The sequence below is a fragment of the Garra rufa genome, chromosome 1, assembly GCF_049309525.1.
Source record: "Garra rufa chromosome 1, GarRuf1.0, whole genome shotgun sequence".
NCBI classification, from domain to species: Eukaryota; Metazoa; Chordata; class Actinopteri; order Cypriniformes; family Cyprinidae; genus Garra; species Garra rufa.
The window spans coordinates 57,844,497-57,869,756 of NC_133361.1; the positions used below are offsets into that span (position 1 = coordinate 57,844,497).

General features: G+C 42.2%; 1 protein-coding gene across 1 annotated transcript in view; it reads right to left on the minus strand.

Moving 5' to 3' along the window:
• cep112 (centrosomal protein 112) overlaps positions 1-25,260 on the minus strand; it is a 192,039-nt gene that overhangs the window by 30,212 nt on the left and 136,567 nt on the right. The window contains 1 exon segment of the mRNA XM_073834124.1: positions 18,665-18,814. Within this exon segment, the coding sequence (XP_073690225.1) occupies positions 18,665-18,814 (150 nt within the window).

Consider the following 25,260-nt stretch of genomic DNA (forward strand, 5'->3'; position numbering starts at 1 on the left):
TGCCCATCAAAACGGCATAGATTTCCATATCAATATCTGCCTAATGTGTCTTTTCTGCATGGGCACCACTTTGTCCATTGTGCGTTTTTATGGCTTTGTACTGCGCCCGCAATTTCTTCAACTTGTCTCGAACTTAACTAGATATTTAGCTTTGCGAGTTCAGCAACGATGTATTTTATCACGTCTTCATTTCTGCAGACGCTGTCAAACTGGCATTGTACATTGTCCTCGGCCCAAATACTCAGAAGAGCCCTGGTATCTTCCACAGACCAGTACTGACGATTCTCCATTTTAAGTTTTATGAGTTTTTTGCACAACGTAATACAGCGAAATGCGCATCTTACCGCAGACACACTTTTACCTGACTGCACGCTTATCGAAACTTTGCATGAACTCCGCCTTTCACTTTGACCACGCATCAAGCCCCAGCTGGCCCGCTTTGGCCCAAGGTTTTCGTCGGGCCGAAAAACCCGGGCCATTGGCCCTGAGGAAGCACCGACGAGGCACGATCAGGCCCCGGAAGTGACAGTGGAAACGCGACTGGCCGTGGCACGCACTAGCACGCCCGCTTTTGGCCCGACAGTGGAAACGCGGCTATTGACTACACTTTTAAAAATAAAGGCGCTTTAAAAGGTTCTTCAAGCGATGCCATAGAACAACCATCTCCTTTTTATAATCTGAAGAACCTTCTTTCGCCACAAAGAACCTTTTGTGAAACAAAAAGGTTCTTTTGATGTTAAAGGTTCTTTATAGAACCATTTAGACAAAAAAGGTTCTTCAATGGCATCGTGAAGCACCTTTATTTTCAAGAGTGTGTGTCTGGTGTTTATGGGAAAAAAGGATCACTGGGTCACTGAGAGAGGATCACTGTGAACCAAATGCTCTGCAAGACAACTTCGGCAGCATTTGCATAGAGCCTTTGAAGATGAAACTTAAAAGAGGTCAGACGCTTTCACACTCAGTGTGAACGGAGGCCTTCATTCTGGAAATTAATTCCTATACTTAATTTCCAGCGATACTGTATCCTATTTGAACTGAAATGAGCTGGATGATGACATCACTGAACTGCCTTAAACTGAAAATTGATTGTTTACTGTTGTCCTTTTGCATTATTGACACACTATTGTCCTATTTAATACTGCGAAGTTGCTTTGACACAACCTGTATTGTTAAAAGTGCTATATAAATAAAGGTGACTTGACTATTCGTTTTAACCATAGGCATTAAAACAAAACTTCAATTAAGAGTCATGAATCACCAATTTATTTTAAATATCTTATCAAAAAACTAAACACCACTAAACCTTTTTTCTCTTTAATACCACTTTTAAAGAGTAATTAGCTGGTGAAGTGGATTTATTTTTGAAGTGGACCTTGTTCACATTTCCACCTTTCTCCAAAGCGGAATACATCATAGTTGAGTAGAGTTCTATAGCAGTGAATGGAAGACTACTACAAATATACATTTTTTGGCGGTTATATTTACATGTAGCAAAAGAAAAAGGAAAAAAAAAAAATAGATTGAGACTGATAATGACAGTCAAATTTACTATTGTATTAAACATACCCTTACATTAATGTTAACCTTTTTTTTTTAATTATTCGATGCAAAGGCAATATAATACAAAGTATACTGTAGTGTTATAAATGTTTTTTAAAAATGAAACTAGGATTTACGATGCTGATGAACATTGAAAGGTTTTCACAAAAAAACCTTGTCTTGTCAAAATGGTCCATTGTAGAGTTAACAAAAGTTATCATGAGCAATGTAATGTACGAGGCAGACGTCATAACAAATTTCTGTAGACTGGGAAGTATTTCAAACGAGTGGTTCATTTTAAAATTTGTACGACCTTACCTTCATGCTGTGGAAATACAAATTAAATCATCCTACATCGCTGCAGAAGTACTAACAGAGTGTTTACAAAGTGAACATACAAAGAAGATCAAACAACCTTTACACAAAATTAAATTAAATTAAATTAAATTGTCAATTTGTTTAGAAAATAACTGATCCGTTTCGCTAGATAACACCCTTCTTCCTCAGCTGGGATCGTTTAAAGCCCTTTGAAGATGCATTTAAACTGTATTTTGGAAGTTCAAACTTGGGGGCACCATACATTTCCATCATATAAATGTTTTTTTCTCAAAAAACATAATTTCTTTATGACTGAAGAAAGAAAGACATGAACATCTTGGATGACAAGGGGGTGAGTACATTATCTGTAAATTTTTGTTCTGGAAGTGAACTAATCCTTTAACAAATGCAAGAAAGCCTCAAACTGCCTTCAAAGCTTCAACTCCAACAATTCATTATGATAACAGTGACATTCCAGATTTTTGGCTCTCTCTAGGATTTGTGGGTACTGTAGTACTGCAGTCAAGATTTAGCAACTAAACAAAACTTAAAGAAAAAAAAAAAGTTAAACTCATACTGACTTGTGGCTTCTACAGAAGGTTGCTATGAGAAGAGCAAATAAAGAGAAAAGAATGAAAAAGGCAAACAGCGGTAACATATATCTGACAGCACTATTTTGGGCCTTATACAGACATATGGAGCACAGTCGATTAAAGAAAGGTTTGCACAGGCAGTCTTTGCAAAGCTTTCGGGTGGAGAAAGTGGGACTTCAGGAGACTTGACAAACAAACAAGAGTTTAATCTTAAGAAATATGAGCAACAGAGACATCTGATAGCAGACAGCGCAATCAGAACAACTGTTTTGGGATTATTGCATTCAAACGCGCCACACTTTGATGTTTCTTTCTGCTCTTTTTTGTCTCAAGCCCTTCAGCTTTCATAATCCGCCTTTGAAGTGAGCGACTTGGCAACAATGTCAGTGTGTGACACGCTTATTCTTACCGTCCAAACACACACAGGCTGTGTAAACCATTCTTTCCTGAACCATTCTTTGCTCTCTCTCTCGGTCTTATCAGTAATACTATACATGTGTCTGGACTTACATCAACTATAGTCAGTCATTAATTAGACTCTCATTAACAGAAGTTAACACTCTGGACTCAGAACACTGAGCACACTGAAGGCTTTGCACAGAGAAAGACAGTAACTGGACTATAATCCCTGACTCATAGAGCCAGTTCGACCCTGTTATGCTCTTAATATCAGCTTTGTTCAACATTGTTTCAGTCTTAAACTCACTCATTCCAAGAGATCAATAGATCACTAGCCAGGAGACAGCACAGGTTCAACCTTGCCAATGCCCTGCTTGTATTAAAAGTTACTGTGTTTACTGGATTTACATGGTCTGGTATAAAATATGTGTTTATGTGTATATGTGTTTACAAAACCGTATGTATTTTAGCATCTTGGTCCCTAGACAGAATTACTTTTACATGCAATTTTCATTTGTTTTTACAAACTCAGGGATGAATTTAATGTTGTGATTGTTAGAATGACATTACTGATGATTCAGTGAGACAGAAGCAGTGCCAGATCTCTTCGTTTGTATTGTTAAGTACATCTGAGTGTTATGGATTATCAAAAAAGAAAAAATAGGCAAAGACAGATGAGGGTAGAGGCAGATGAACATAAGGTTGCATACATCGCCATACACTAATCTTCGTTTCATTGGATGATGAAGTTGTGATATTACATTACAAGTTAAAAACATACAAAAAAAATAATAATAAAACAATAAAACAAAAAATAAAAAAAATAAACATTCACAAAGTTGTTGCTGTAACATGCATTTAGAGAATAGATTTTCACTTCATGCCAACTTAAAATCCCTTTGAAAACACAGGTGTTAAGAGATATTACACTGACTAAAGGTCAGTATTTATTTCAGTAAAGCACTGAGAATGTTTTGACGTTGTACATGCGTGTCACACTGCATTCATAATGAACAGCAGACTGTGGGAAACACATGACATGCAGGTCTGGAAAGGTTGTTTCTTTTATGAGCTTATATGAAGCTTTCAGCAGCTGGTATTGTTTCCACACGTGCACATAATTTCAGCATCTATCCTGTCAGAACCTTCAGATTTAACTCATTTATATTGATTAAACTCTGATTAAACTGGCACTTTTGATCATAAAGTCCAAATTTGATTTTGAAATTAAGAAAGAAACTAAATCCAGTTTAAACACATCAGGAAATCTAATCAATGCTGTTCACAGTGTAACTTACTAGAACCAGCCTTTTTCAAGGTCAGTCAGTTCACTCGTGTAATACTGAAACTTTCACACTCTCAACCAAGCCCGGGCAGTTTCTTTACAGACTTGTGATTGTGATTTTTTTTTATGGGCAAAACCCGGAAACGAGTTGGCATTGTAGCACTTTCAGTTCCACTGTCCTGAAGTCACTGTTTTTAATAGGTTTATTCTACAGTACAGAATATATCTATACACTTTATTTTAAGGTCCAATTCTCGCTAATAAACCATTAACCAAGACTGTGATTATATAAACTCCTAATTTGGGTTGCTAACAAATGGCTCAACTGGACAACAGTGTTTGTCAGGACATCAAATGACATCAAGCCGAACAGGTAAACCTGTCTACTCAATAGTCTACTTTTTACAGCCTGACTGTGTTTATAACCACACTCTTGAAAACTATTCTAACTCAGACTTTGAGGGGAAATGTTTTTAAATAAAGACTGAAAGAGTTATTGGAAGCTTAGTGGTGGTGACGTTGAGGTCATGCGACTGTGGTGTAGTTTGTTTATAGCTACATATACATTTAACTTTTTACCTCTGGCTATAGATTTTAGGCTTGATAAACAAAATGTGTAAGAATAATTAAACTTTTGTTGGTCACAGAGCTTATTTTCTGCAATAATCCAAAAGCCAATAAAAATCCTATTGGGGGAACCACTGAGATGCCAACTTCCGAGCTGGCCCACAAAAATATGTCATAACTGCGGCACTCTATTTGGAAACAGGAAAATACTTTACTAGAGCTGCCATACTGAGCAATTTCTCCTTCATTGTAATATTAGTAATCTGTCTCAGCTATGTACTGTGTCTGCTAGAACTTGTATGCCTCTTGAGGCACACTTGAGAGCTACCACACTTAAAAGAAAACAAGTATTCTGAGGATTTGTTAAAAAGATTATAGGTAAATGTACTATTTATCTACGATAACACACTATTTTTTAAAATAAAGCTGCATACATTACATAGATACATATATAAAAATATGTGTGCAACACTAATTAAAAAAATACATAAACAGTTTACTGTTGGATACGGTTTCACAGTATTATTATTTTTAAAAGCACTATGCTAGTATTCCATTCTGAACACAGTTTCTATTTCAGCATTTGCTTAGGATGTTTATGACGTACACTCTGTAGTCACCGTTCGGGAGAGTACAGGAAAAGCAGCGGTCAGATCCAAAGGAGTGATTTCTAATTCTGACCCTGAACACAGAGAGCATTAGAGCCTTAGTGACAAAACCGAGCAGTTCAAAGCAGGGGTCACCACTTCAAAACGCTCGTAAAAACACCACACTCCAATCGGCCATGATCCCAAACCCTCTTTGAAAGCTCCACAAAGGACAGCAGAGTCATGTCTACTCCATAAAAGCCCGGGCCAGACTCCGGCACTCTGTACCGTCTCCTCTGTCATGCAAAAAGGCATGTTGGAGGCCTTTTGTGTGGAGTTGTTTCAGTTGTTATACACATAAAGAGCTGAAAACACTCAGTCAGCCATGATGGATTGGTCAAGACAACAGAACAACAAATCATCTGGATGAATCTAAAGAAGCCTCTTTGTTAAGGGTGTTACACGTTAAGATCATTTTCATTGCCAACTTATATGAAAGTATATTGCTGGGCTATATTCTACACTTCTGTTGCTAAAATCCTCTTATAACACCAAAAATGCTTAGGTTTACATGTGCATTTTCTACCCTTTCCCTGGACCTGGATTAAAAAAACACAACTTGACCCCAACAAATTAATTAATTACAGACCAATCTCAAATCTTCTTTTTCTGTCAAAGATACTAGAAAAGGTATTACTTACTATTATGTTATAAGATTTCCAGTCAGGATTTAGACCGAATCATAGTACTGACACTGCTCTTATTAGAGTTACAAATGACCTGCTCTTATCACCCGACTGGGGTTGTATCTCTCTATTAGTGCTGCTGGATCTTAGCGCTGCGTTTGACACTATTGACCACAACATTCTTTTCAATAGACTTTAAAATTATGTTGGCATTAGTGGAAGTGCATTGGCATGGTTCAAAACGTACTTATATGACCGCCATTAGTTTGTGGCAGTGAATGAAGAGGTATCATATCAATCACAAGTGCAGTATGGAGTACCTCAAGGCTCAGTACTAGGGCCATTACTTTTAACACTTTACATGTTACCCTTGGGAGACATCATCAGGAAACATGGTGTTAGCTTTCACTGTTATGCGGTGTAGATTGGTAATACAAGCTAGCTCCTGTCCTGGTTAGGCTAGCTCCTGTCCTGTGGGTGTCGCTGTGTCCCTGCTTCCTGTTTGCCTTGCTGCAGAGTGGTCTGTGTTTGTTGCTCCCTGCAGCTTCGTTTTTCTGTTGGATTCTCTATCTTATTGTTAATTCTGCCGTTTTAAATAGATAGATATAACTTAACTTAGTTTCTGATCTTATCCATCAAACTAATCTGACTAATTTGATCGTTCGCCTTATTCTATAATCACGAGTGCAGCGCGTTAGCATCCCATTAACTTGCCGCTCGCACTCCATTCACGCTTTTAACTCTTGTTTACTATCTTTAGCATTGCGTTAGCCGGTTAGCTTGCCATCTGCGTTCCATTCACGTTTTTTTCTCTCGTGTTTAATATCGTTAGTACTCCTTTAGCCGGTTCCGTTCCGTTTTTTCTCCCCCTGATCTGTTCTTCAGGAATTCAAACAACAACAGTGGTAAGTTGGAATCATTCTACAATCACGGTGAGTAATGGCTTCTTCTCCTACAATTGTTGTCTGCACTGCTTGCCACATGTATAGCTTATCTATCTCTGTCAGCAGTGAGCCTTATACATGTGATAAATGCAGGAATATAGTCAGGCTGACAAAGAAGATTTCAGAACTAGAATCACGCATCCAAACTTTAATAGAGGATAGTAAGAATGTGAGGGCCTTAGATACGGTTTTGGATGCGACTAGCTCAGAAAGCCCTGTACATTGTTCGGTTCCGGTAACAACGCCCATGCAGCAGGGCAACTGGGTGACTGTGAGACGGCATAGTCGCGGGTCAAAACACCGCTCTTCTGTTCCGATCAGAACATCAAACAGGTTCTCCCCACTCAGTGACGCACCCACTGAGAAACCTGATGAAAGTGCTCTAGTAATTGGCGATTCTATTGTACGGAACGTGAAAATAGAGACTCCAGCCACCATAGTCCAGTGTTTTTACCGGGAGCCAGAGCGCCTGACATCTTGGCAAATTTAAAAGTGCTGGCTAATGCTAAACGTAAATTCAGTAAGATTGTTATTCACGTCGGCATTAATGATGTTCGACTTCGCCAGTCGGAGATCACTAAAAATAATGTTAAAGAGGGTGTGTGAACTTGCAAGTACGATGTCAGACACTGTAATATGCTCTGGTCCCCTCCCTGCTTACCGTGATGACGAGATATATAGTAGATTGTCATCATTAAACGGTTGGATGTCAAAGTGGTGCCCACGAAATAACATAGGTTTCATTGACAATTGGACGAGTTTCTGGGGCAGACCCGACCTGTTGAAAAGAGATGGTCTTCATCCCTCCGGATGTGGAGCATCTCTCCTATCTAGAAATATGGCACATAGTCTTAGCGTTTGCACTTGACTAACTGGGGCCCAGGTCAGGAAGCAGACAGACTGGCTAAACCGACCGTCTGCTAGCCGCCTCACGTCACAGAAATCAGTTAATTCTCAGCACATAGAGACCCTTTCACCTAGATATCACACTATAGAGACTGTGTCTGTTCCCCGAGCAAGAAAACACAAAAAACGCCTGAATCAAATCAAGACTAACAGTTTAATTGATGTTCAACAAATAAAAAATATATATAATACAGAGAAACAATTGATAAAGCTTGGCTTATTGAATATCAGGTCCCTTTCTACGAAAGCACTTTTTGTAAATGATATGATCACTGATCATAAGCTAGATGTGCTCTGTTTGACAGAAACCTGGCTAAAACCAGACGATTACATTATTACATTAACAGTAATCTTGGGGGAATCACCCCCCAAGATTACTGTTATAAACATGAACCGTGTCTAAAAGGTAAAGGGGGAGGTGTTTCTACTATTTATAGCAATATTCTCAATGTCTCTCAGAGAACGGGCTTCAAATATAACTCGTTTGAAGTAATGGTGCTTCATATAGCATTATCCAGAGAAACAAGTGCTAATGATAAATCCGCCGTGCCGTTTGTACTAGCTACTGTTTACAGGCCACCAGGGCACCATACAGACTTTATTAAAGAATTTGCTGATTTTCTATCCGAGTTGGTGTTGGCCGCAGATAAAGTCTTAATAGTGGGTGATTTTAACATCCATGTTGATAATGAAACAGATGCATTAGGAACAGCATTTTTAGATATTTTGAACTCTATTGGGGTTAGACAACACGTTTCAGGTCCTACTCATTGCCGAAATCATACTCTAGATTTAATACTGTGACATGGAATTGATGTTAATGGTGTTGAAATTCTGCCGCAAAGCGATGATATCTCAGATCATTATCTAGTCTCTTGTATACTCCAGATAGCTAAAACTGTTAATTCAACTCCTTGCTACAAGTACGGTAGAACCATCACTTCCACTACAAAAGACTGCTTTGTAAGTAATCTTCCTGACTTATCTGAATTCCTCAGCATATCCAGTAGCTCAGAAAAACTTGATGATGTAATAGAAACTATGGACTCTCTCTTTTCTAGCACCTTAGATACAGTTGCTCCAGTGCGCTTAAAAAAGATTAAGAAAAACAGTGTAACACCGTGGTATAACGATCACACTCGCGCCCTAAAGAGAAAAGCACGAAAAATGGAACGCAGCTGGAGGAAAACAAAACTAGAGGTTTTTCGTACTGCTTGGCGTGAATGTAACTTATCTTATAGAAAAGCATTAAAAACTGCCAGATCGGATTACTTTTCGTCTCTCTTAGAAGAAAACGTCTCGGGTTACTATCGTAACCTTAGTTCCCTGAGGGAACGAGACGCCGCGTCAGGAACGCTATGGGGAACGCCATTGGCGGGCAGCACTCTGAATCATGTCTAACAACCAATGAAATGACGGGAGTGACGTCACAGGCGCGGTGACGTCATCGACCGGGAAGTATAAAATGCGTGCGTTTGAAGCCGGCGGCAGCTCTTTTAGGAATGAAGCGAGCGCCGCAGGGTGCGGGAATTATGGTCCGAGACGCGGCGTCTCGTTCCCTCAGGGAACTAAGGTTACGATAGTAACCCGAGACGTTCCATTCCGGGAACTCGAGCCGCGTCAGGAACGCTATGGGGAACAAGACTACCTACTTCCCCATAATTTCCGAACCCTGCGCAGTGTCTGTGCCAGCCGGTGGAAAGGTAAAGAGCATTTGTCTAGCATTACGCGGACAAGAGGCCCTGTAGTCCTCGGCCCTTAGGCACACGAGGAATGGTTGTCTTCCTCTGTCTGGTCGCCAGCCAGTACGAGAGGTACTCCGCAGCCCTCAGGCACACGCAGAGTCTTAGTCCTTTGTCTGGGAGTAGCCAGAGCAAGAGGGACCGAATGACCACTGTCTAGCACTCGGCGGACAGATGGTGAGTGAAGTCCCTGGTCCGTAGACCCACGAGGACTGTGAACTTGACCTCAAGGCTCCTCTGCGCTCGGGCACACGAGGAGTGGGTGATCCTTTGTCTGGGGGTGCAGCCAGAGCAAGAGGGATCCAAGGCTCGGCCTGTGCTACGCCAGGACGCGAGAGATAAGGCCATTGTCGGCATTCCGCGGACAAGAGGGCACTGCAATCCCCAGCCCTTGGGCTCACGGGGAAGACAGTAGGGGCCTCTGCCTGGTAGCCAGCCAGTGCATGAGGCACTCCTCGGTCTTGTTCTAAGGCAGACGAGGAGTCTTAGTCCTTGGTCAGGTAGTTTCCGGAACCAGAGGGACCGCATTACACTCGGTCTGATAGCATCCTGCGTCAGAACACGAGGACAAGTAAGCCATTGTCTAGCATTCCGCGGACAAGAGGGCTGTATGGTTCTCGGCCCTTAGGCACACGAGAACAAGTAGACCTCTGCCTGGTTCGCCAGCCAGTGTGAGAGGTACTCCTCGGCCCTCGGGCATGCGAGGAGTTTAGTCCTTCGTCTGGTTTTCTGCCAGACCATGAAGGAAACAGCGTCTAGAATACTTACCTGCTAAGACACTGTTATAACTCGGTCTGGTAGCATCCTGCGCCAGAACACGAGGAGAATTAAGCCATTGTCTAGCATTCCGCGGACAAGAGGGCTGTAAGATCCTCGGCCCTCAGGCGCACGAGGATAGTAGTGGGCCTCTGCCTGGTTGCCCAGCCAGTGCAGGAGGCACTCCTTGGCCCTCAGGCACACGAGGAGTCTTAGTCCTTGGTCTGAGAAAGGCCAGAAACCAGAGGGACCGAAATACACTCGGTCTGGTAGCTTCTTGCGCCAGAACACGAGGGGGAATAAGCCATTGTCTAGCATTCCGCGGACAAGAGGGCTGTATGGTTCTCGGCCCTTGGGCACACAAGAGCAAAGTAGGGCAGTCTGATCCTCGGCCCTCGGGCTCACGAGGATGCAGGGACACTCCTAGGAGCGTTGTGGCGAATAACGACTTCTCTTCTTTCCGCAGAAAGAATGCGCCTTGAGAAGTCTCCTCCTGGCTAGGGAGGTGGCTGACTCTCTAGACCTAGTCTCGCTAGGCCGAGAGAACAGCGGAGCCTGGAGCGGCTCTGAGGTCGGGTTCATAGTACCTGACAATGTCAGGGGCGAGGACCAACCCGCAGCATTGCAGATGTCCTGGATGGGGACACCTGCTGTCAGAGCTCTTAGAGGCAGACAGCCTTGGGAAGAGTAAGTCTTGGCTCCCCATGGAGCTGGGAGACCAGAGGACTTGGAGGTAGTAGGAATGGCATCCGTGATCCATCTACTGATAGCTCTGATCGTGCCACATGCTTTCTTTGTGGCCGTATGTGCCCAGTGCGCATACTGGACAGATATACTTCCCATTGGTCGCACTCCAAGAATGGAGGTAATAGAAGATTGAGACCCCTCAGGGTCTCAACCTGAGTGCACCACCGAGGAAACCATACCGACGAGCCACCACGAGGGGCGTGGTAGGCCAATAAGCCGCCACGAACACCCTCAGGATGGAGTGAGCTGGTTTTGTGGGTTTGCGAGGACTCAGTACTGTACCAACAGGCAGTAACTTGGTCTAGATGGTGTTCGTGACACCATGAAGCAAACAGGTTCCACTTAGGGTTTCCTCGTAGAGGGAGCTCTGGATAGGAGCAGGGTCTCAACAACCTCGGTTGAGAGACCCGAGTCTATGAGTTGCGCCCCCCCAGGGGCCATACTCATACCTTTCCACCTCTCCATGTGGGGGTAGCAGGCCACGCCCCCAGCTTGAGAGGGAAGGTCCAAGACCATGGTTGGACTAGCTGTGACGATGCCGGCATGCTCTTTCCAGAACTCCAGGGTGCACAGTGATCGGGAGAATGCGTACAGACGCAGCCTCGGCCACGTCTGTACTATGGCGTCCAGTCCGGGCGGACCTGGAGGCACTAAGGAGAACCAGAGAGAACCTTGCGATATCTATCGAGTCGCCAGAGGTCCCATAGTCTCCATGCTTCATTACTTCCTAATGAAGCCTCGATCTCCCGACCGTGGAGGAAACGTGTGACCAGGGGGCTCTTGCCCACTGAGAGGCCACCTAGAGGGGCGTGGTAGGCGCTTATAGCCGCCACGTAACCTTCAGGGTAGAGTGAGCTAGCCCTGTGGAAAGGCGAGACTGTAGGAACTCCAGAACTGTACCAACCGGGCAGTTGACTGGGTCTAGGTGGCGCTCGCGGCACCATCTCGCAAATAAGTTCCACTTAAGGCCATACAGTTTCCTCGTAGAGGGAGCTCTGGACTGGAGAGGGGTCTCAACAACCTCGGTTGAGAGACCCGCTCCTATGAGTTGTGCCCCCTCAGGGGCCACACCCATAACCTCCATTTCTCTGGGTGGGGGTGGCATATTGCGCCCCCAGCCTGAGACAGGAGGTCCCTCCTGACGGGAATCTCCCATGGAGAGCCGTCGAGGAGAGATACCAGGTCCGAGAACCACACTCGGGCCGGCCAGTACGGGGCTACGAGTAGCAGCCTCACTTGAAACCGACGGACCCGTTCCAGAACTCCCGGGAGCAGAGCGATCGGGGAAAAGGCGTACAGACGCAGCCTCGGCCACGTCTGTGCCATGGCATCCAGCCCCAGTGGAGCTGGAGGAACTAGAGAGTACCAGAGGGGACAGTGCGATGTCTCTCGAGTCGCAAACAGGTCCACCTGTGCCTGGCCAAATATTCTCCAGATCTGCTTCACCACCTCTGGGTGGTGAACCATAGAAAGCCTCAGCCCCTGCCTTGACAGGACGTCTGCTCCCACGTCCAGAGATACTGGACTGCTCTCAGGGAGAGAAGTCTTTCCTTAAGACCATAGGAGGATCCGGTACGTCAGCTTATATAAGGGGCGTGAGCGGATACCTCCTTGATGATTTATATAATAAATCCCCGCAGTGCTGACTGCAGCACGTGACGGTTTTTGGGTCTGAAAGGAAACACTTCAGGGCGTGGAACACGGCTAGGATTGCTCCACAGGCCTGGGTTGAGCGGCCACTCATGACCGCCTCCCCATCCGGTGAGGGATGCGTCCGTCGCTAGCTTGGCGCGGCGACGAGGAGCTCCTGGAACCGGACCCTGAGAGAGAAACCAGGGTTTCTTCCACATGGCCAAGGCACGTAGGTAGCGCCGCGTGACCTTGATCTTGTGAAATGGGTTTCCCCTCAGGGAGAACCCCCTGGTTTGAGCCACCACTGAAGTGGTCTCATAAGCAGCAGTCCAAAAGGTATCTCGTTGGAAGCGGCTGCCATAAGACCTAACAGTACTTGGAACTGTTGACAGTGAGTGGCGGGCCTAGCTTGACCGCATTTACTGCAGTAAGGATCGACTCGATCCGAGCAGGTGACATTCGTGCCTGCATCGTGGTCGAATCCCAGATTACACCTAGATAAGTGGTTTTTGTAGTGAAGAAAACCCACTCTTGTTGGTGTTGAGCCTCAACCCCAATTCTTTCATGAGAGCAAGAACAACACCTCGATGTTGGACTGCTAACTGTTCTGAGCTGGCCAGAATCGACCAGTCGAGTATGCGGATGCCCTGGAGTCACGGAGGAGCCAGAGCAGCATCCACACACTTCGTGAAAGTTCGGGGTGAGAGAGCTAGGCCGAAAGGAAGTACTCTGTATTGGTGAGCTTTGCCCCTAAAAGCGAACCTGAGAAACTTCCTGTGTTGTGGAAGGATGGAGACGTGAAATCGAAAATGGGCCGAAGCCCTCCATCCTGGGAACAATGAGGTACTGGCTGTAGAACCCAGACTCTCTACACCGAGGCGGGACCACCTCGATGGCCTCCTCCCTCAGGAGAGTTCTACCTCCTGTTCGATTACCAGACCCTGCTCGGGGTTCACCAGAGCTGTGAAAATACCCCGCTGAAAGGTGGCGGCTGGAGCTGAATTGAAATTATTTGCAATAACCTTTCTCTACAGTGCGCAGGACCCACATAGAAATATTTGGCAGTAGTTTCCACGCTGCCAGAAATTCTATTAAGGGAACCAGCCCCTCGCGGCTGGCTTCTGGATTTATCTGAGGAACTGATTCGGTGACCTGTAACAGCGAGCTGGCAGGATACACCTGAATTAGTTGCTCTTAAGACCCCCGCGGGGGTTGCGAAGTCTGTTCGCGGGAGATTGTTCCAGATCTCCAGAGGGCCGGGAAGGTGTGGTCACCGAGTTTTTCTATGGTGCACCGCAGACCTCCCCGAGAGGGGCTGCCCTCATCTGCCCTATATTTTTATTTAATTATTTTCCATAAAATCAGGGCCGTTTAGCCGAGGACCTCTTAGACCGAAGCATGACCCTCGGACCGGGCTCGGTCTTTGAAGCCCCCAGGCAGGGGTGTTGCTAATCCCACCCTCTAGGTGTCACCGGAGGGAAACGGGCTGCAACGCTCCTATTATAAGCCTCTATGTGAGGAGCTGGTACACGGCTGGGGTTTTATTTCCCGTCAAAAACTCCAGCACATGTATCTTTGCTGATCAAGCCTGAAGTTTTCTTTAGGCGGCTTGGAGAGCAAAGACGGAGCCTTCAAGAATGATGCCTAGACCGGGGAACAGAAGCTGATAGCGTCTGTTCAACCCGCGGCGTCATCTTTACTTTCTAGTTTTTTTCCAGATCTAAAAAACTCAATGTAGATCGGGAAGGACAGAAAGCTCCGTTTGGAAGTGCTGACTTAGTCCGCAGGGAGCAGAACGTTTGCTTTTCTGCAGCTCATATTTGCTTATTTAGCTAATGCACAGTCAGCACAACCACCAGCTCATCATACTGAGGCGATCAGGGGGGGGCGGTTGAATACTTTTGACATCGTACTTCACATCAACCTCCTTGGAGGAAGATATGGAAAGTGTTGAAAACCTTTCCTGGAGGGAAGTAACCGCATTGCGGGCTTCCTTATCCAGAAAAAAGGTTTACCGATCCACCAGATAGGAGAGGAGATAGGGTATTTTTAAACACCCGTCTCCCGTCCCTCTAATAGATCGAGCCGCGATCCCAACGAGTGCAGCTACCGCTCTGCCTCGGCTGAAGCGGGGCCAGACCCGCGAGAAACGCTGGCGAAGGCTCCCTCCTCGAAGAGAGCCTTCCGTGGAGCACCCGCAGTGGAGATTTTAACGCTCACACTGTGGACAGTCAGCCTTTTCGAGGGCTGACTGTGCGTGCTCTACACTCAAGCAGACCGCACATAGACTGTGTGTATCCCCACCAACAATGAAGCATTGGCAGGGAGGAACACACTATCTATGTGGCTGCTTGTACCGCCTAAGTTTCTTAACTTTCTTTCCCCCTTGGTTGCATTTTAGCGGTCATACTACTCAAATAAAAGCCGTGCAAACTGGCACGAAAAAACAGCAGTATGACCGGGACAGACACAGACACAGAGCGCTCTCGCTGAATGACAAAAGCTGCCGCCGGCTTCAAACACACGCGTTTTATACTTCCCGGTCGATGACGTCACCGCGCCTGTGACGTCACTCCCGTCATTTCATTGGTTGTTAGACATGATTCAGAGTGCTGCCCGCCAATGGCGTTCCCCATAGCGTTCCTGACGCGGCTCGAGTTCCCGGAAGGGAACAAACATAACCCTAGGTATTTGTTCAATACTGTGGTTAAATTAACGAAAAATATAGCAGAAACAGGTGCAGACATTTCCCAACAGCACAGCAGTAATGACTTTATGAAGTACTTTACCTCCAAGATAGACAATATTAGAGATAAAATTGTAACCATACAGCCGCCCGCTACAGTATCGCATCAGATAATGCGTTGTAGATCTCCTGAGGAACAATTCCACTCATTCTCTATTATAGGAGAGGAAGAATTGTATAAAATTGTTAAATCATCTAAACCTACAACATGCATGTTAGACCCTATTCCATCTAAGCTACTAAAGGAGATACTTCCAGAAGTCATAGATCCTCTTCTGTATATTATTAATTCGTCACTATCATTAGGATATGTCCCCAAAACCTTCAAACTGGCTGTTATTAAGCCACTCATTAAAAAACCACAACTTGACCCCACTGAATTAATTAACTACAGACCAATTTCGAATCTCCCTTTTCTGTCAAAGATACTAGAAAAGGTAGTATCCTCACAATTATGCTCCTTCTTAGAGAAAAATGGTATCTGTGAGGATTTCCAGTCAGGTTTTAGACCATATCATAGCACTGAGACTGCTCTTATTAGAGTTACAAATGACCTGCTCTTGTCAACCGATCGTGGTTGCATCTCTCTATTAGTACTACTGGATCTTAATGCTGCGTTTGATACTATTGACCACAACATTCTTTTAAATAGACTTGAAAATTATGTAGGCATTAATGGTAGTGCACTGGCTTGGTTCGAATCGTACTTATCTGACCGTCATCAGTTTGTGGCAATAAATGAAGAGGTATCATTTAAATCGCAAGTGCAGTATGGAGTACCTCAAGGCTCAGTACTAGGGCCATTACTTTTTACGCTTTACATGTTACCCTTGGGAGAGATCATCAGGAAACATGGTGTTAGCTTTCATTGTTACGCTGATGATACTCAGCTCTATATTTCTTCGCAGCCCGGCAAAACATATAAATTCGAAAAACTAACAGAATGCATAGCTGATATTAAAAACTGGATGGCAAATAACTTCTTACTGTTAAATTCTGAAAAAACAGAGTTGTTAATTATTGGACCTAAAACCTCCACAAGTAATGACCTAAAACACAGTCTAATACTAGATGGCTGCTCTGTAAATTCGTCGTCATCAGTTAGGAACCTAGGCGTCCTATTCGACAGCAATCTCTCCTTTGAAAGCCACATTTCTAGCATTTGCAAAACCTCATTTTTCCATCTTAAAAATATATCGAAATTACGACCTATGCTATCAGTGTCAAATGCTGAAACATTAATTCATGCGTTCATGACCTCAAGGGTAGATTATTGTAATGCTTTGGGTGGTTGTTCTGCACGCTTAATAAACAAACTCCAGCTGGTCCAAAATGCAGCAGCTAGAGTTCTTACTAGAACTAGAAAGTATGACCATATTAGGTTCTGTCAGCACTGCATTGGCTCCCTATAAAACATCGTATAGATTTTAAAATCTTGCTAATTACTTATAAAGCCCTCAATGGTTTAGCTCCTCAGTACTTGAGCGAGCTCCTATCGCATTATAGTCCCTCACGTCCGCTGCGTTCTCAAAAATCGGGCAATTTGATAATACCTAGAATATCAAAATCAACTGCCGGTGGCAGATCATTTTCTTATCTAGCACCTAAACTCTGGAACAATCTACCTAACACTGTTCGGGAGGCAGACACACTCTGTCAGTTTAAATCTAGATTAAAGACACATCTCTTTAACCTGGCTTACACATAAAAACATTAACACATTCCTATAATTCAAATCCGTTAAAGGATTGTTAGGCTGCATTAATTAGGTAAACCGGAACCAAAAACACTTACCATAACAAATGATGCACTCGTTGCATCGTAAAAAGAATGGCATCTATGCTAATATTAGTCTGTTTCATTCTTATTCCGAGGTCACCGTAGCCACCAGACCCAGCCTGTATCCGGATCAGATGGTCACTGCAGTCCCCCGGATCCAGTCCGTACCCAGCTTAGATCATGGATCACCACCTGGAGATGACTTCAATAGCCGTGGATGTCAACCAGATGAGCTCCAGAGACGGATCATCACTAAAGACCTCGCCAACCTAGACGGCCATTGGCGCTACACCACAGGAACCTGATGAGTTCTCTACAATCGGACATTGGTACAAACTGCTGGTTTCGTCTGGCCAGAGGAGAACTGGTCCCCCGACTGAGCCTGGTTTCTCCCAAGGTTTTTTTCTCCATTTCTGTCACCTGTGGAGTTTTGGTTCCTTGCCGCTGTCGCCTCTGGCTTGCTTATTTGGGGACACTTTCCAGCGATATCGTATACTATTTGAACTGAACTGGATGATGATATCACTGAATTCATTGATTAACTGCCTTTAACTGAAAATTGATTATTTACAATAATGCGTTACTTACACACTATGGTGCTGTTTAAATACTGTGCAGTTGCTTTGACACAATCTGTATTGTTAAAAGCGCTATATAAATAAAGGTGACTTGACTTGACTTATGCTGATGATACTCAGCTCTATATTTCTTCACGGCCCGATGAAACATACCAATTAAAAAAACAAACAAACAGAGGTGTTAATTATTGGACTTAAAACCTCCACATGTAATAAGCTAAAACACTGTCTAATAGTTGATGGCTGCTCTGTCAAATCTTGGTCATCAGTTAAGAACCTAGGTGTGCTATTCGATAGCAATCTTTCGTTTGAAAGACACATTTCTAGCATTTGCAAAACCGCATTTTTTCACCTCAAAGATGAGCCCCGGAGACGGATAATCAGTAAAGAACTCCTCACATAGACGGCCGTTGGCTCAAGACCAGCGGAAACTAGTTGAGTCCTTTGCAAATCTGACTTTGCTGCAACATGGAACTTTTGTACTATTGGCACTACTGTCCTATTTAATACTGTAAAGCTGCTTTGACACAACCCGTATTGTTAAAAGCGCTGTAAAAATAAAGGTGACTGATTGACCTTTTTTTAAAAAAAGAATTAAACAGGCTGTTATGCTACTATACCGGCATTTATTATGCAAATTAACTTGATTAGTTAGGTGTGACTGGCTAAACTCTTTGCATATAAACAAGTAAAACCAAATGGCTGAACACTTAATTGCTGTCGATATGCAACTGGAGATGCTTATTTCATACCTGCTATACCAAAACCATACCTATTTACAATAATGTTATCATTAAGTAGTTGCCTGTTAAAAGTTTGTTTGCTGAAACGATTACATGTGTGTATTTGTGTTTCCTGACCTTGCTGGTTTGGTCAGCATTTTTGTTGAGCTGTCTCCTCTCCTCGTCCCAACGGCTCTGTGCTTCCTGCAGTTGTCTCTCTAGACCCTGCTGCGTCTGGCGGCTGTCTTCCTTGATGCTGCTCAGAGACGTCTGCAGCTCAGCTATTACCTGTGTGGACACATCCAAACACAAGCTCGTTCATCTCATAGCAGATATGTCAGGGCGACTACAGCAATAGGCTCCTGAGCTCAGTGATCAGTAAAGCTCCTCAGGGTCTGCTTTAATTGCTCAGATAATGGATTCTGCTGAATTTAATGCTTGACCAGCTGGTGTCAAAGTATCCAGCAATGTCTTTGAGGTTTTTTACTGGAAGCTAAGATCTCAATTTAACTCCTCTAATATATGCCCTGAATGCAGATAAACCAATAAGAAATGAGTGTGAGGTGGAGTGTTTGAGAAAGTACTGTAACTTAAGGTAGTTCAACTACAGTCAAACTATGTAAAAAAGTAAAAAAAAGTTAGTGAACTACGTTGAACACTTCTAGCAAAACAGAGTTAACTTCATTAAAACTATTAAACTATAATTCCATTAACTATATGGAAATATATAAATTTGAGCAGTATTAATGTATTGAAAACAGTAAGAATCTCAGTAATCTCAATCTTGAATTAGCATAATCTACATTAAATACACATATCAAACACTGTAATTTTTAAATGACTGAAAAAGATTTTGCTACAGAAAAGACATAGACATGCAAACACTTGAAAACACTACTAAGAAAGGTCTTTCAAATAGTTTCTGAATTCTGACTCAAGTAGGGTGGCGCAAAACCCAATGTGACACAAAACAGTTGATGACACACTACACTGCTACTGCACTAGTTTCACTATTTTAATTTTGTAATAATAACTGAGCTAATGACACAACTGAAAAACTTCACATGATTACACTGATTATGCATACTAAACAACAGTGTGAGCTGTCAACATCTTAAACTGTCATCTTATGCAGTGTTTACGATCCAAAGTAATAATGTAATGCATTATTGGCTTTTAATAATGAACAGATTTTGATGGTTATCATTTTGTTGTCCATGTAAGCACTTAATGACTGTTAAAAACAGTCTCTGTCAAGCGCAGATGAAGGTCTAGCTTCTAGCCTTTCCAGCGTCCTGTCAGAATCAGTGTTGTTAGGGCCCAAATGAGAGCCATACAGTAAAATCCCAGATGACCGCCCCCCTGCATCACTACAGTTGCTCTTCACATTTCACACACACACAACTCAAACTGAAAAAGAACAGAGGAGCATGCAGAGAGAAGATGGACTGTTTAATGAAGCTCTAGCGAGAGGAGAATGAGAAAAACTGGCCCTTTGAAATCTTGCAGTCCAAATTCAGATTCTATTTCAACTGCAGCCAAGCAGCAGCCAAGCAGCAGCGCGCAGGGCAGCGGTGCAGCTCAGGGCTAGACAGATAATTGTTTATTGTGCATAAATGTTTGGAGGAATGGTTTTACTGGAATCCGTTCATTGTGTGGGAGTTGGGAGTGAACTCTTGGAGCGGACACAGAGGGAGAGATTAGGCTTATTTTGTCAGTGGGCGAACCACATGAAAGCACCAAACGCCCCATTATTATGGTAACATAAGTTCTCATGGTAATAATTATTTGGCTATACAGATTCTTGCATCAAGTCTATTGCCTGAAGGGACACACTCATCCCTCGATTGTTATTCCTTGCTCTTGATATTTGGGAATTTTGGCGTTAATGGCTTCAGCACATCTTTCATTTTAAAGCCTCTTTTTAGTTTGAGGGAAACTTTACACTGTAGCTACGAGGTCTTAAAATGTCATCCTAATGTCTTTTTGATGGATGACTGATGGACCAGTATGGATCAAAAATATATGTAAGTGAAATTAGATAACTGAAAGCTTCAGTGATCTAATGAGACATTAGGGAATTACCAGAAATGTTGGATCAATGCTTACAAACAGTTAATCATACTTTCTGCCAAAAACAACACTTGTTACTACAGTAGATGTAAAACTGTGTTAACTTCACACCAGAACTTACTGGCATCTAAAAAAGAAAGATATTTTTCAGCTATCCCTCAATGTAAACAGTCTGCAAAGTTGTTAATCAAAAAAAGTGCATGATACAAAAGATAATATGATAAAGATATTGTCTCTTAAAATAAATATATAAAAATATATAATAAATATAAATATTTATATCTTATGCCTGCTACTAGGGCTGGGCAATTTGGCTTAGAATCAAAATCTCGATTAATTGAACATTTTAACCCGATTACGATTAATGAACGATTATTTTATTTATTAATAAAATTATATTTAATTATATTTATATAATATTTATTTTTTTGCCCTCATAGTTCACTGACAAGTTTTGTACAGTAAATATGTTCACATATTACAAGCGAGAGATTTTTGGATGAAGGGTGCATTACTTGATTTTAAAATAATTGAAGGAAACACACTATCTACGATCTATAATTATTTATTGAACATCAGTGTTGAACAACTGAAATTAAAGCAAGGATTGCTTAAAACGAAAAGTCACATTTTTCTTAAATTAGTGAAAATAAATAACTTGCACTATTGGAAACAAAATAAATAATTTTCAATGTTTTTCATATTAAAAGTAGAAAATAAGCAGTATCTCCTCTAAATAAAATTACCCTTGTATATCCTGTAAATACTTTTTACTGTATAAATACTGTTTAAGCTCTCCATCGACATGTCGGCGGAATAACGGAACGGAGTGCTTGTGTTTTTTAAAGGGAAAGTAATTGAAATAATCTTCCTGGAAAAATTTTAACGATTATAGGTTCTGAATGTCGATTTCGATTATTTTTCGATTAATCGCCCAGCCCTACCTGCTACTGATCTACGTCACTCAGTAATACATTAGCAAAATCCCCATGTTCCTGCGAAATACAAACACTTCCACTAGTTAGTGTGTTTACATCATGTAGACAAAACGTTGTGTTCTGCGCTGTGAAAGCAAGTTTGTCTTGCTGAAATAGTTCTGATAATTCGCTGTGAACCCACTATTTTCTAAAAATGTGTTGATTAATGTAGACTGTCGTTGTTCTTATTAACTTTGTTTATTAATAAAGAATGTAACTTGGTTTACAAGCTGTATTGTTTCATCAGTTAGTCACGTTAGCACTCGGCTAACTTATCCACCATTATTGTTTTGTTAAGTGTTTACAGTTTAGCAGCTAAACGTTAGCTAAACTTTATTTGTTTTATGTAAAGGTGCATGCTCAGGGTTGCCAGGTTTTCATAACAAATCCCGCCCAATTGCTACCCAAAACTAGCTCAATGGCATTTGGAAAATGTGAAAAATGTGTAAAATACACGCTTTTTGTCGGGATTCCCCCTGGTATTTGCATTCCAGGGGCTAAATATGACGTTATTGGGGTTGCTTCAACCTGCAACATTAAAACAAACATTGACTTGGCAACACAGATGGTAGCGCTTGCTTTTGTGCCAATCACAACAGGCTTGGTCAGCTGACCAATCAGGGCAGAGTAGGCTAATGGAAGGAAGGGGTTTATAGACATTGTGCTTTAAGCTGGTTTGAACGAACCGTTTCGAAATCATTGACAAATGGCTCTATGTGAAAATATATATTCTGAGGAAATTATAATGTTTTCTGACCTTAGATGCATACTTGTTGTGGGGGACACTTTAAAAAACATACAAAATGCTCTTTAAAACTTGTTGTTATGAGTGATTGCTAGCATGTTACAATTGTGATGCTATATTCTTCAATGTAAGTCTATTGAGTTTTTCCCCACAATACAAACATTGTAAGTCTGGTCACAAGAAAGAAAATATCACATATTCTGAATGAAAAGGTACCACAAATTAGAAGAGACCAAAAACATTAAGAGCTAGCTTTGATGTTGTGGTTTGAGGTTATTTTAATATTTAAAAAAAAAAATGTAAATAAAGTTTTTTATTTAAACAGGCTGGAGTAGATCTGAAGCACATTAAAAATAAAAAAGTCAATTACAGCCGCATCGTGACATGAGTGTTGGGGTGTGATCTGACTAAATTTACACCACAACATCCAAGTTAAAATAGTAAAGGTAACTTTAATAACTATGGTATTTTGGTGGTTACTGTGGTACATGTTTAAAAGTGAAGTGATATAATTTATTTTAACATGAAATAAAAGCTGAAAGAGTGAATTGTGTAAACCTTGGAGCTACTGTCTTCACATGCCCATGAATACAAATGAATAATGCAGCAGCTCTAGCACCCACATCCATATGATGGTGGTGGTGAAAGGAGAGCTGTAAAAAGTAAAGCTCTGTTTGGACAACACCTTGCCTCATCATTAGCTGAAGAGCTTCAAACACTAGCAAGATTAAAGGTCAGTCAAAGAGGAGTTGGATTTCCAAAACGCTAATTAAAAACGCTCCAGTACAGTGCAGGCTCAGAGCAAGAGCTCAGATCCCTTTAGACAATGTATGGCATGGTATGGATTTAATTGGCGCATTTCACATGCAATTCATAGCTTTGGCCACATCTGAGAGATGTGCGTTGATGGCATAGGTTAGTATGTGCTTCAGAAGTTCAAAGGACTCTTGGCTATATAACCTTGCAATGCCTTATAGGACGCCACAGCAACTGTATTCTTTCACAGTTATTCTTCAAAGGCCGAAATAAACTATTTCTGTACAATAGTGCATCATAGTCTGAAAAGAACATAAACACTCCTTAATTTCTATGACCCCAAACTTAATTGAAATAAAAATGGCCACAAATAAAAATTAGTTTTAAATACATGGTATAAACCTGTAAAACTGAAACAGCAGTAATTGGTTATTGGTTAAGCAGTAATTTAGTTTAGAGACCAATTCTCATTACTAATTTGCTACGACGTTTGCCTTAATAAACTCCCAATTTGCTGCTTTAATAGTTAGTAAGGTAGTTGTTAAATTTAGGTATGGGGTTGGATTAAGGATTACTATAATCTATAAAAAATAAATGAACGACTGACAACTAAAACTAAATAAAATTGAAAATACAAATAAAAAAAAAAGTTTCTGTTTTTGTCTTTTTTAATGGGCTGTTCCTAACAAGGGTCCTTACGAGAAGAGTAAGTAAACGGAGCCCTGCGTTCTTTGGTGTGGAGGAGGCACATTTAATGTGTATTAAACAAAGACGTGTTCCCACCAAATGTGAGTGGGAAACAAGAGAGAGGAAAAACTATGTTTATCCAGCGAATGCCAATTTTGTGCCTCGGAAAAGGAATTAATCATCAGTGGCCCTCTCAGAGGTTATTTAGAAATGGGAAAATGCCTGTGAACTCTTTTTCTCTCACACTCAAAGTGTGTTCTTTTGATGTCAAGCATTGTGTAATTTAATAGGCCTGTGTTTTCACACAACATCTGCTTGTCAACCTGACGTTGAGCGCTGTGTTGTGGAGAGAACTGAAAACGGGGCCGTGAAAAAAAGAGCGAGCGTTTGAGCTGGGACTAAGGTAATGAGAGGCAATTATGACAGGCCCACAACCTCACAACATATACAGGAGTTCAGCTCTGTGTTAATCTTACACACAGAGAAGAATGAAGGTTATTCTTCCGAACCCGAGCGAGTGTAATGGCGTTGAGTCTGAGCAGATTAAATCTAATGTTTAACACATGGCAGAGGCCGGCCTCAGTAACACACATGATGGGATACAGAGGAGAGATAAGCGCTCAGACACCCTCCGAACACCCACTAGACCTGAGTGTGAAATCACGGCCAGGAATGGAGAGTGGGCAACAAGTGTTGAGTATGAGTATTATCAGGGGCTACAAAATGAAATGCACGTGTCCGACACCTCAGAGGGCAAGTTGTGTTATTAAGGCAGAGGGAAAAAACATGTTGAGGAAGCCACTCTGACATTGTGGTTTGCCAAGCTGCCTAACAAGCCTCTCATAACTTAAAGTAGTTCACTACAGACAAGCTACAGCTTTGATAAAGCAGTAATCTGCAGCACACCGCAAGTTATTTAAAAAAGTAGCTGGGTCATTTCTGTTATTCAATACCTTTTTAACTTTGTAGCTAAAACCGATCACAGAAATGTGATCGAGAGTAAACATATGGGTTATTTCTGTTATGCAGCACACTGAATGTCCTCATTATATCTGGATCATTGTTTCGACACATTATATCGAATCTGATCAAGTGCCGTCCAAGAGTGCTGATATACAGTCCAACAGCACTGGGACAATTCACAGTTTGTATCTCTCCGCTCATCTGTGTTTGTTGTTTGACTGTCAGTCTGTGTGCTAGTAGGGGGAATTTTCCTCTTTCTGCAGGTTACACTGCTACACCAGCAGGTGGCAAGGTTACTGTCTTTATGAAAAAGTAACTGAATCATCCACTTAATTCACACATTTTTAGTGTGAAAATAAAAGCATAAACAACTATTACTAACTGATCTATGGTGACTTTCTGACTTTCTCAGACCACATTGGTAAAACTGCCTGGTCCTGCAAATTTGCTTTACTGAACATCAGGAAGATCAGGGCCTTTCTTTCGGAATATGCTTCACAACTCATAGTTCAAGCTCTTGATCTGTCCAAGCT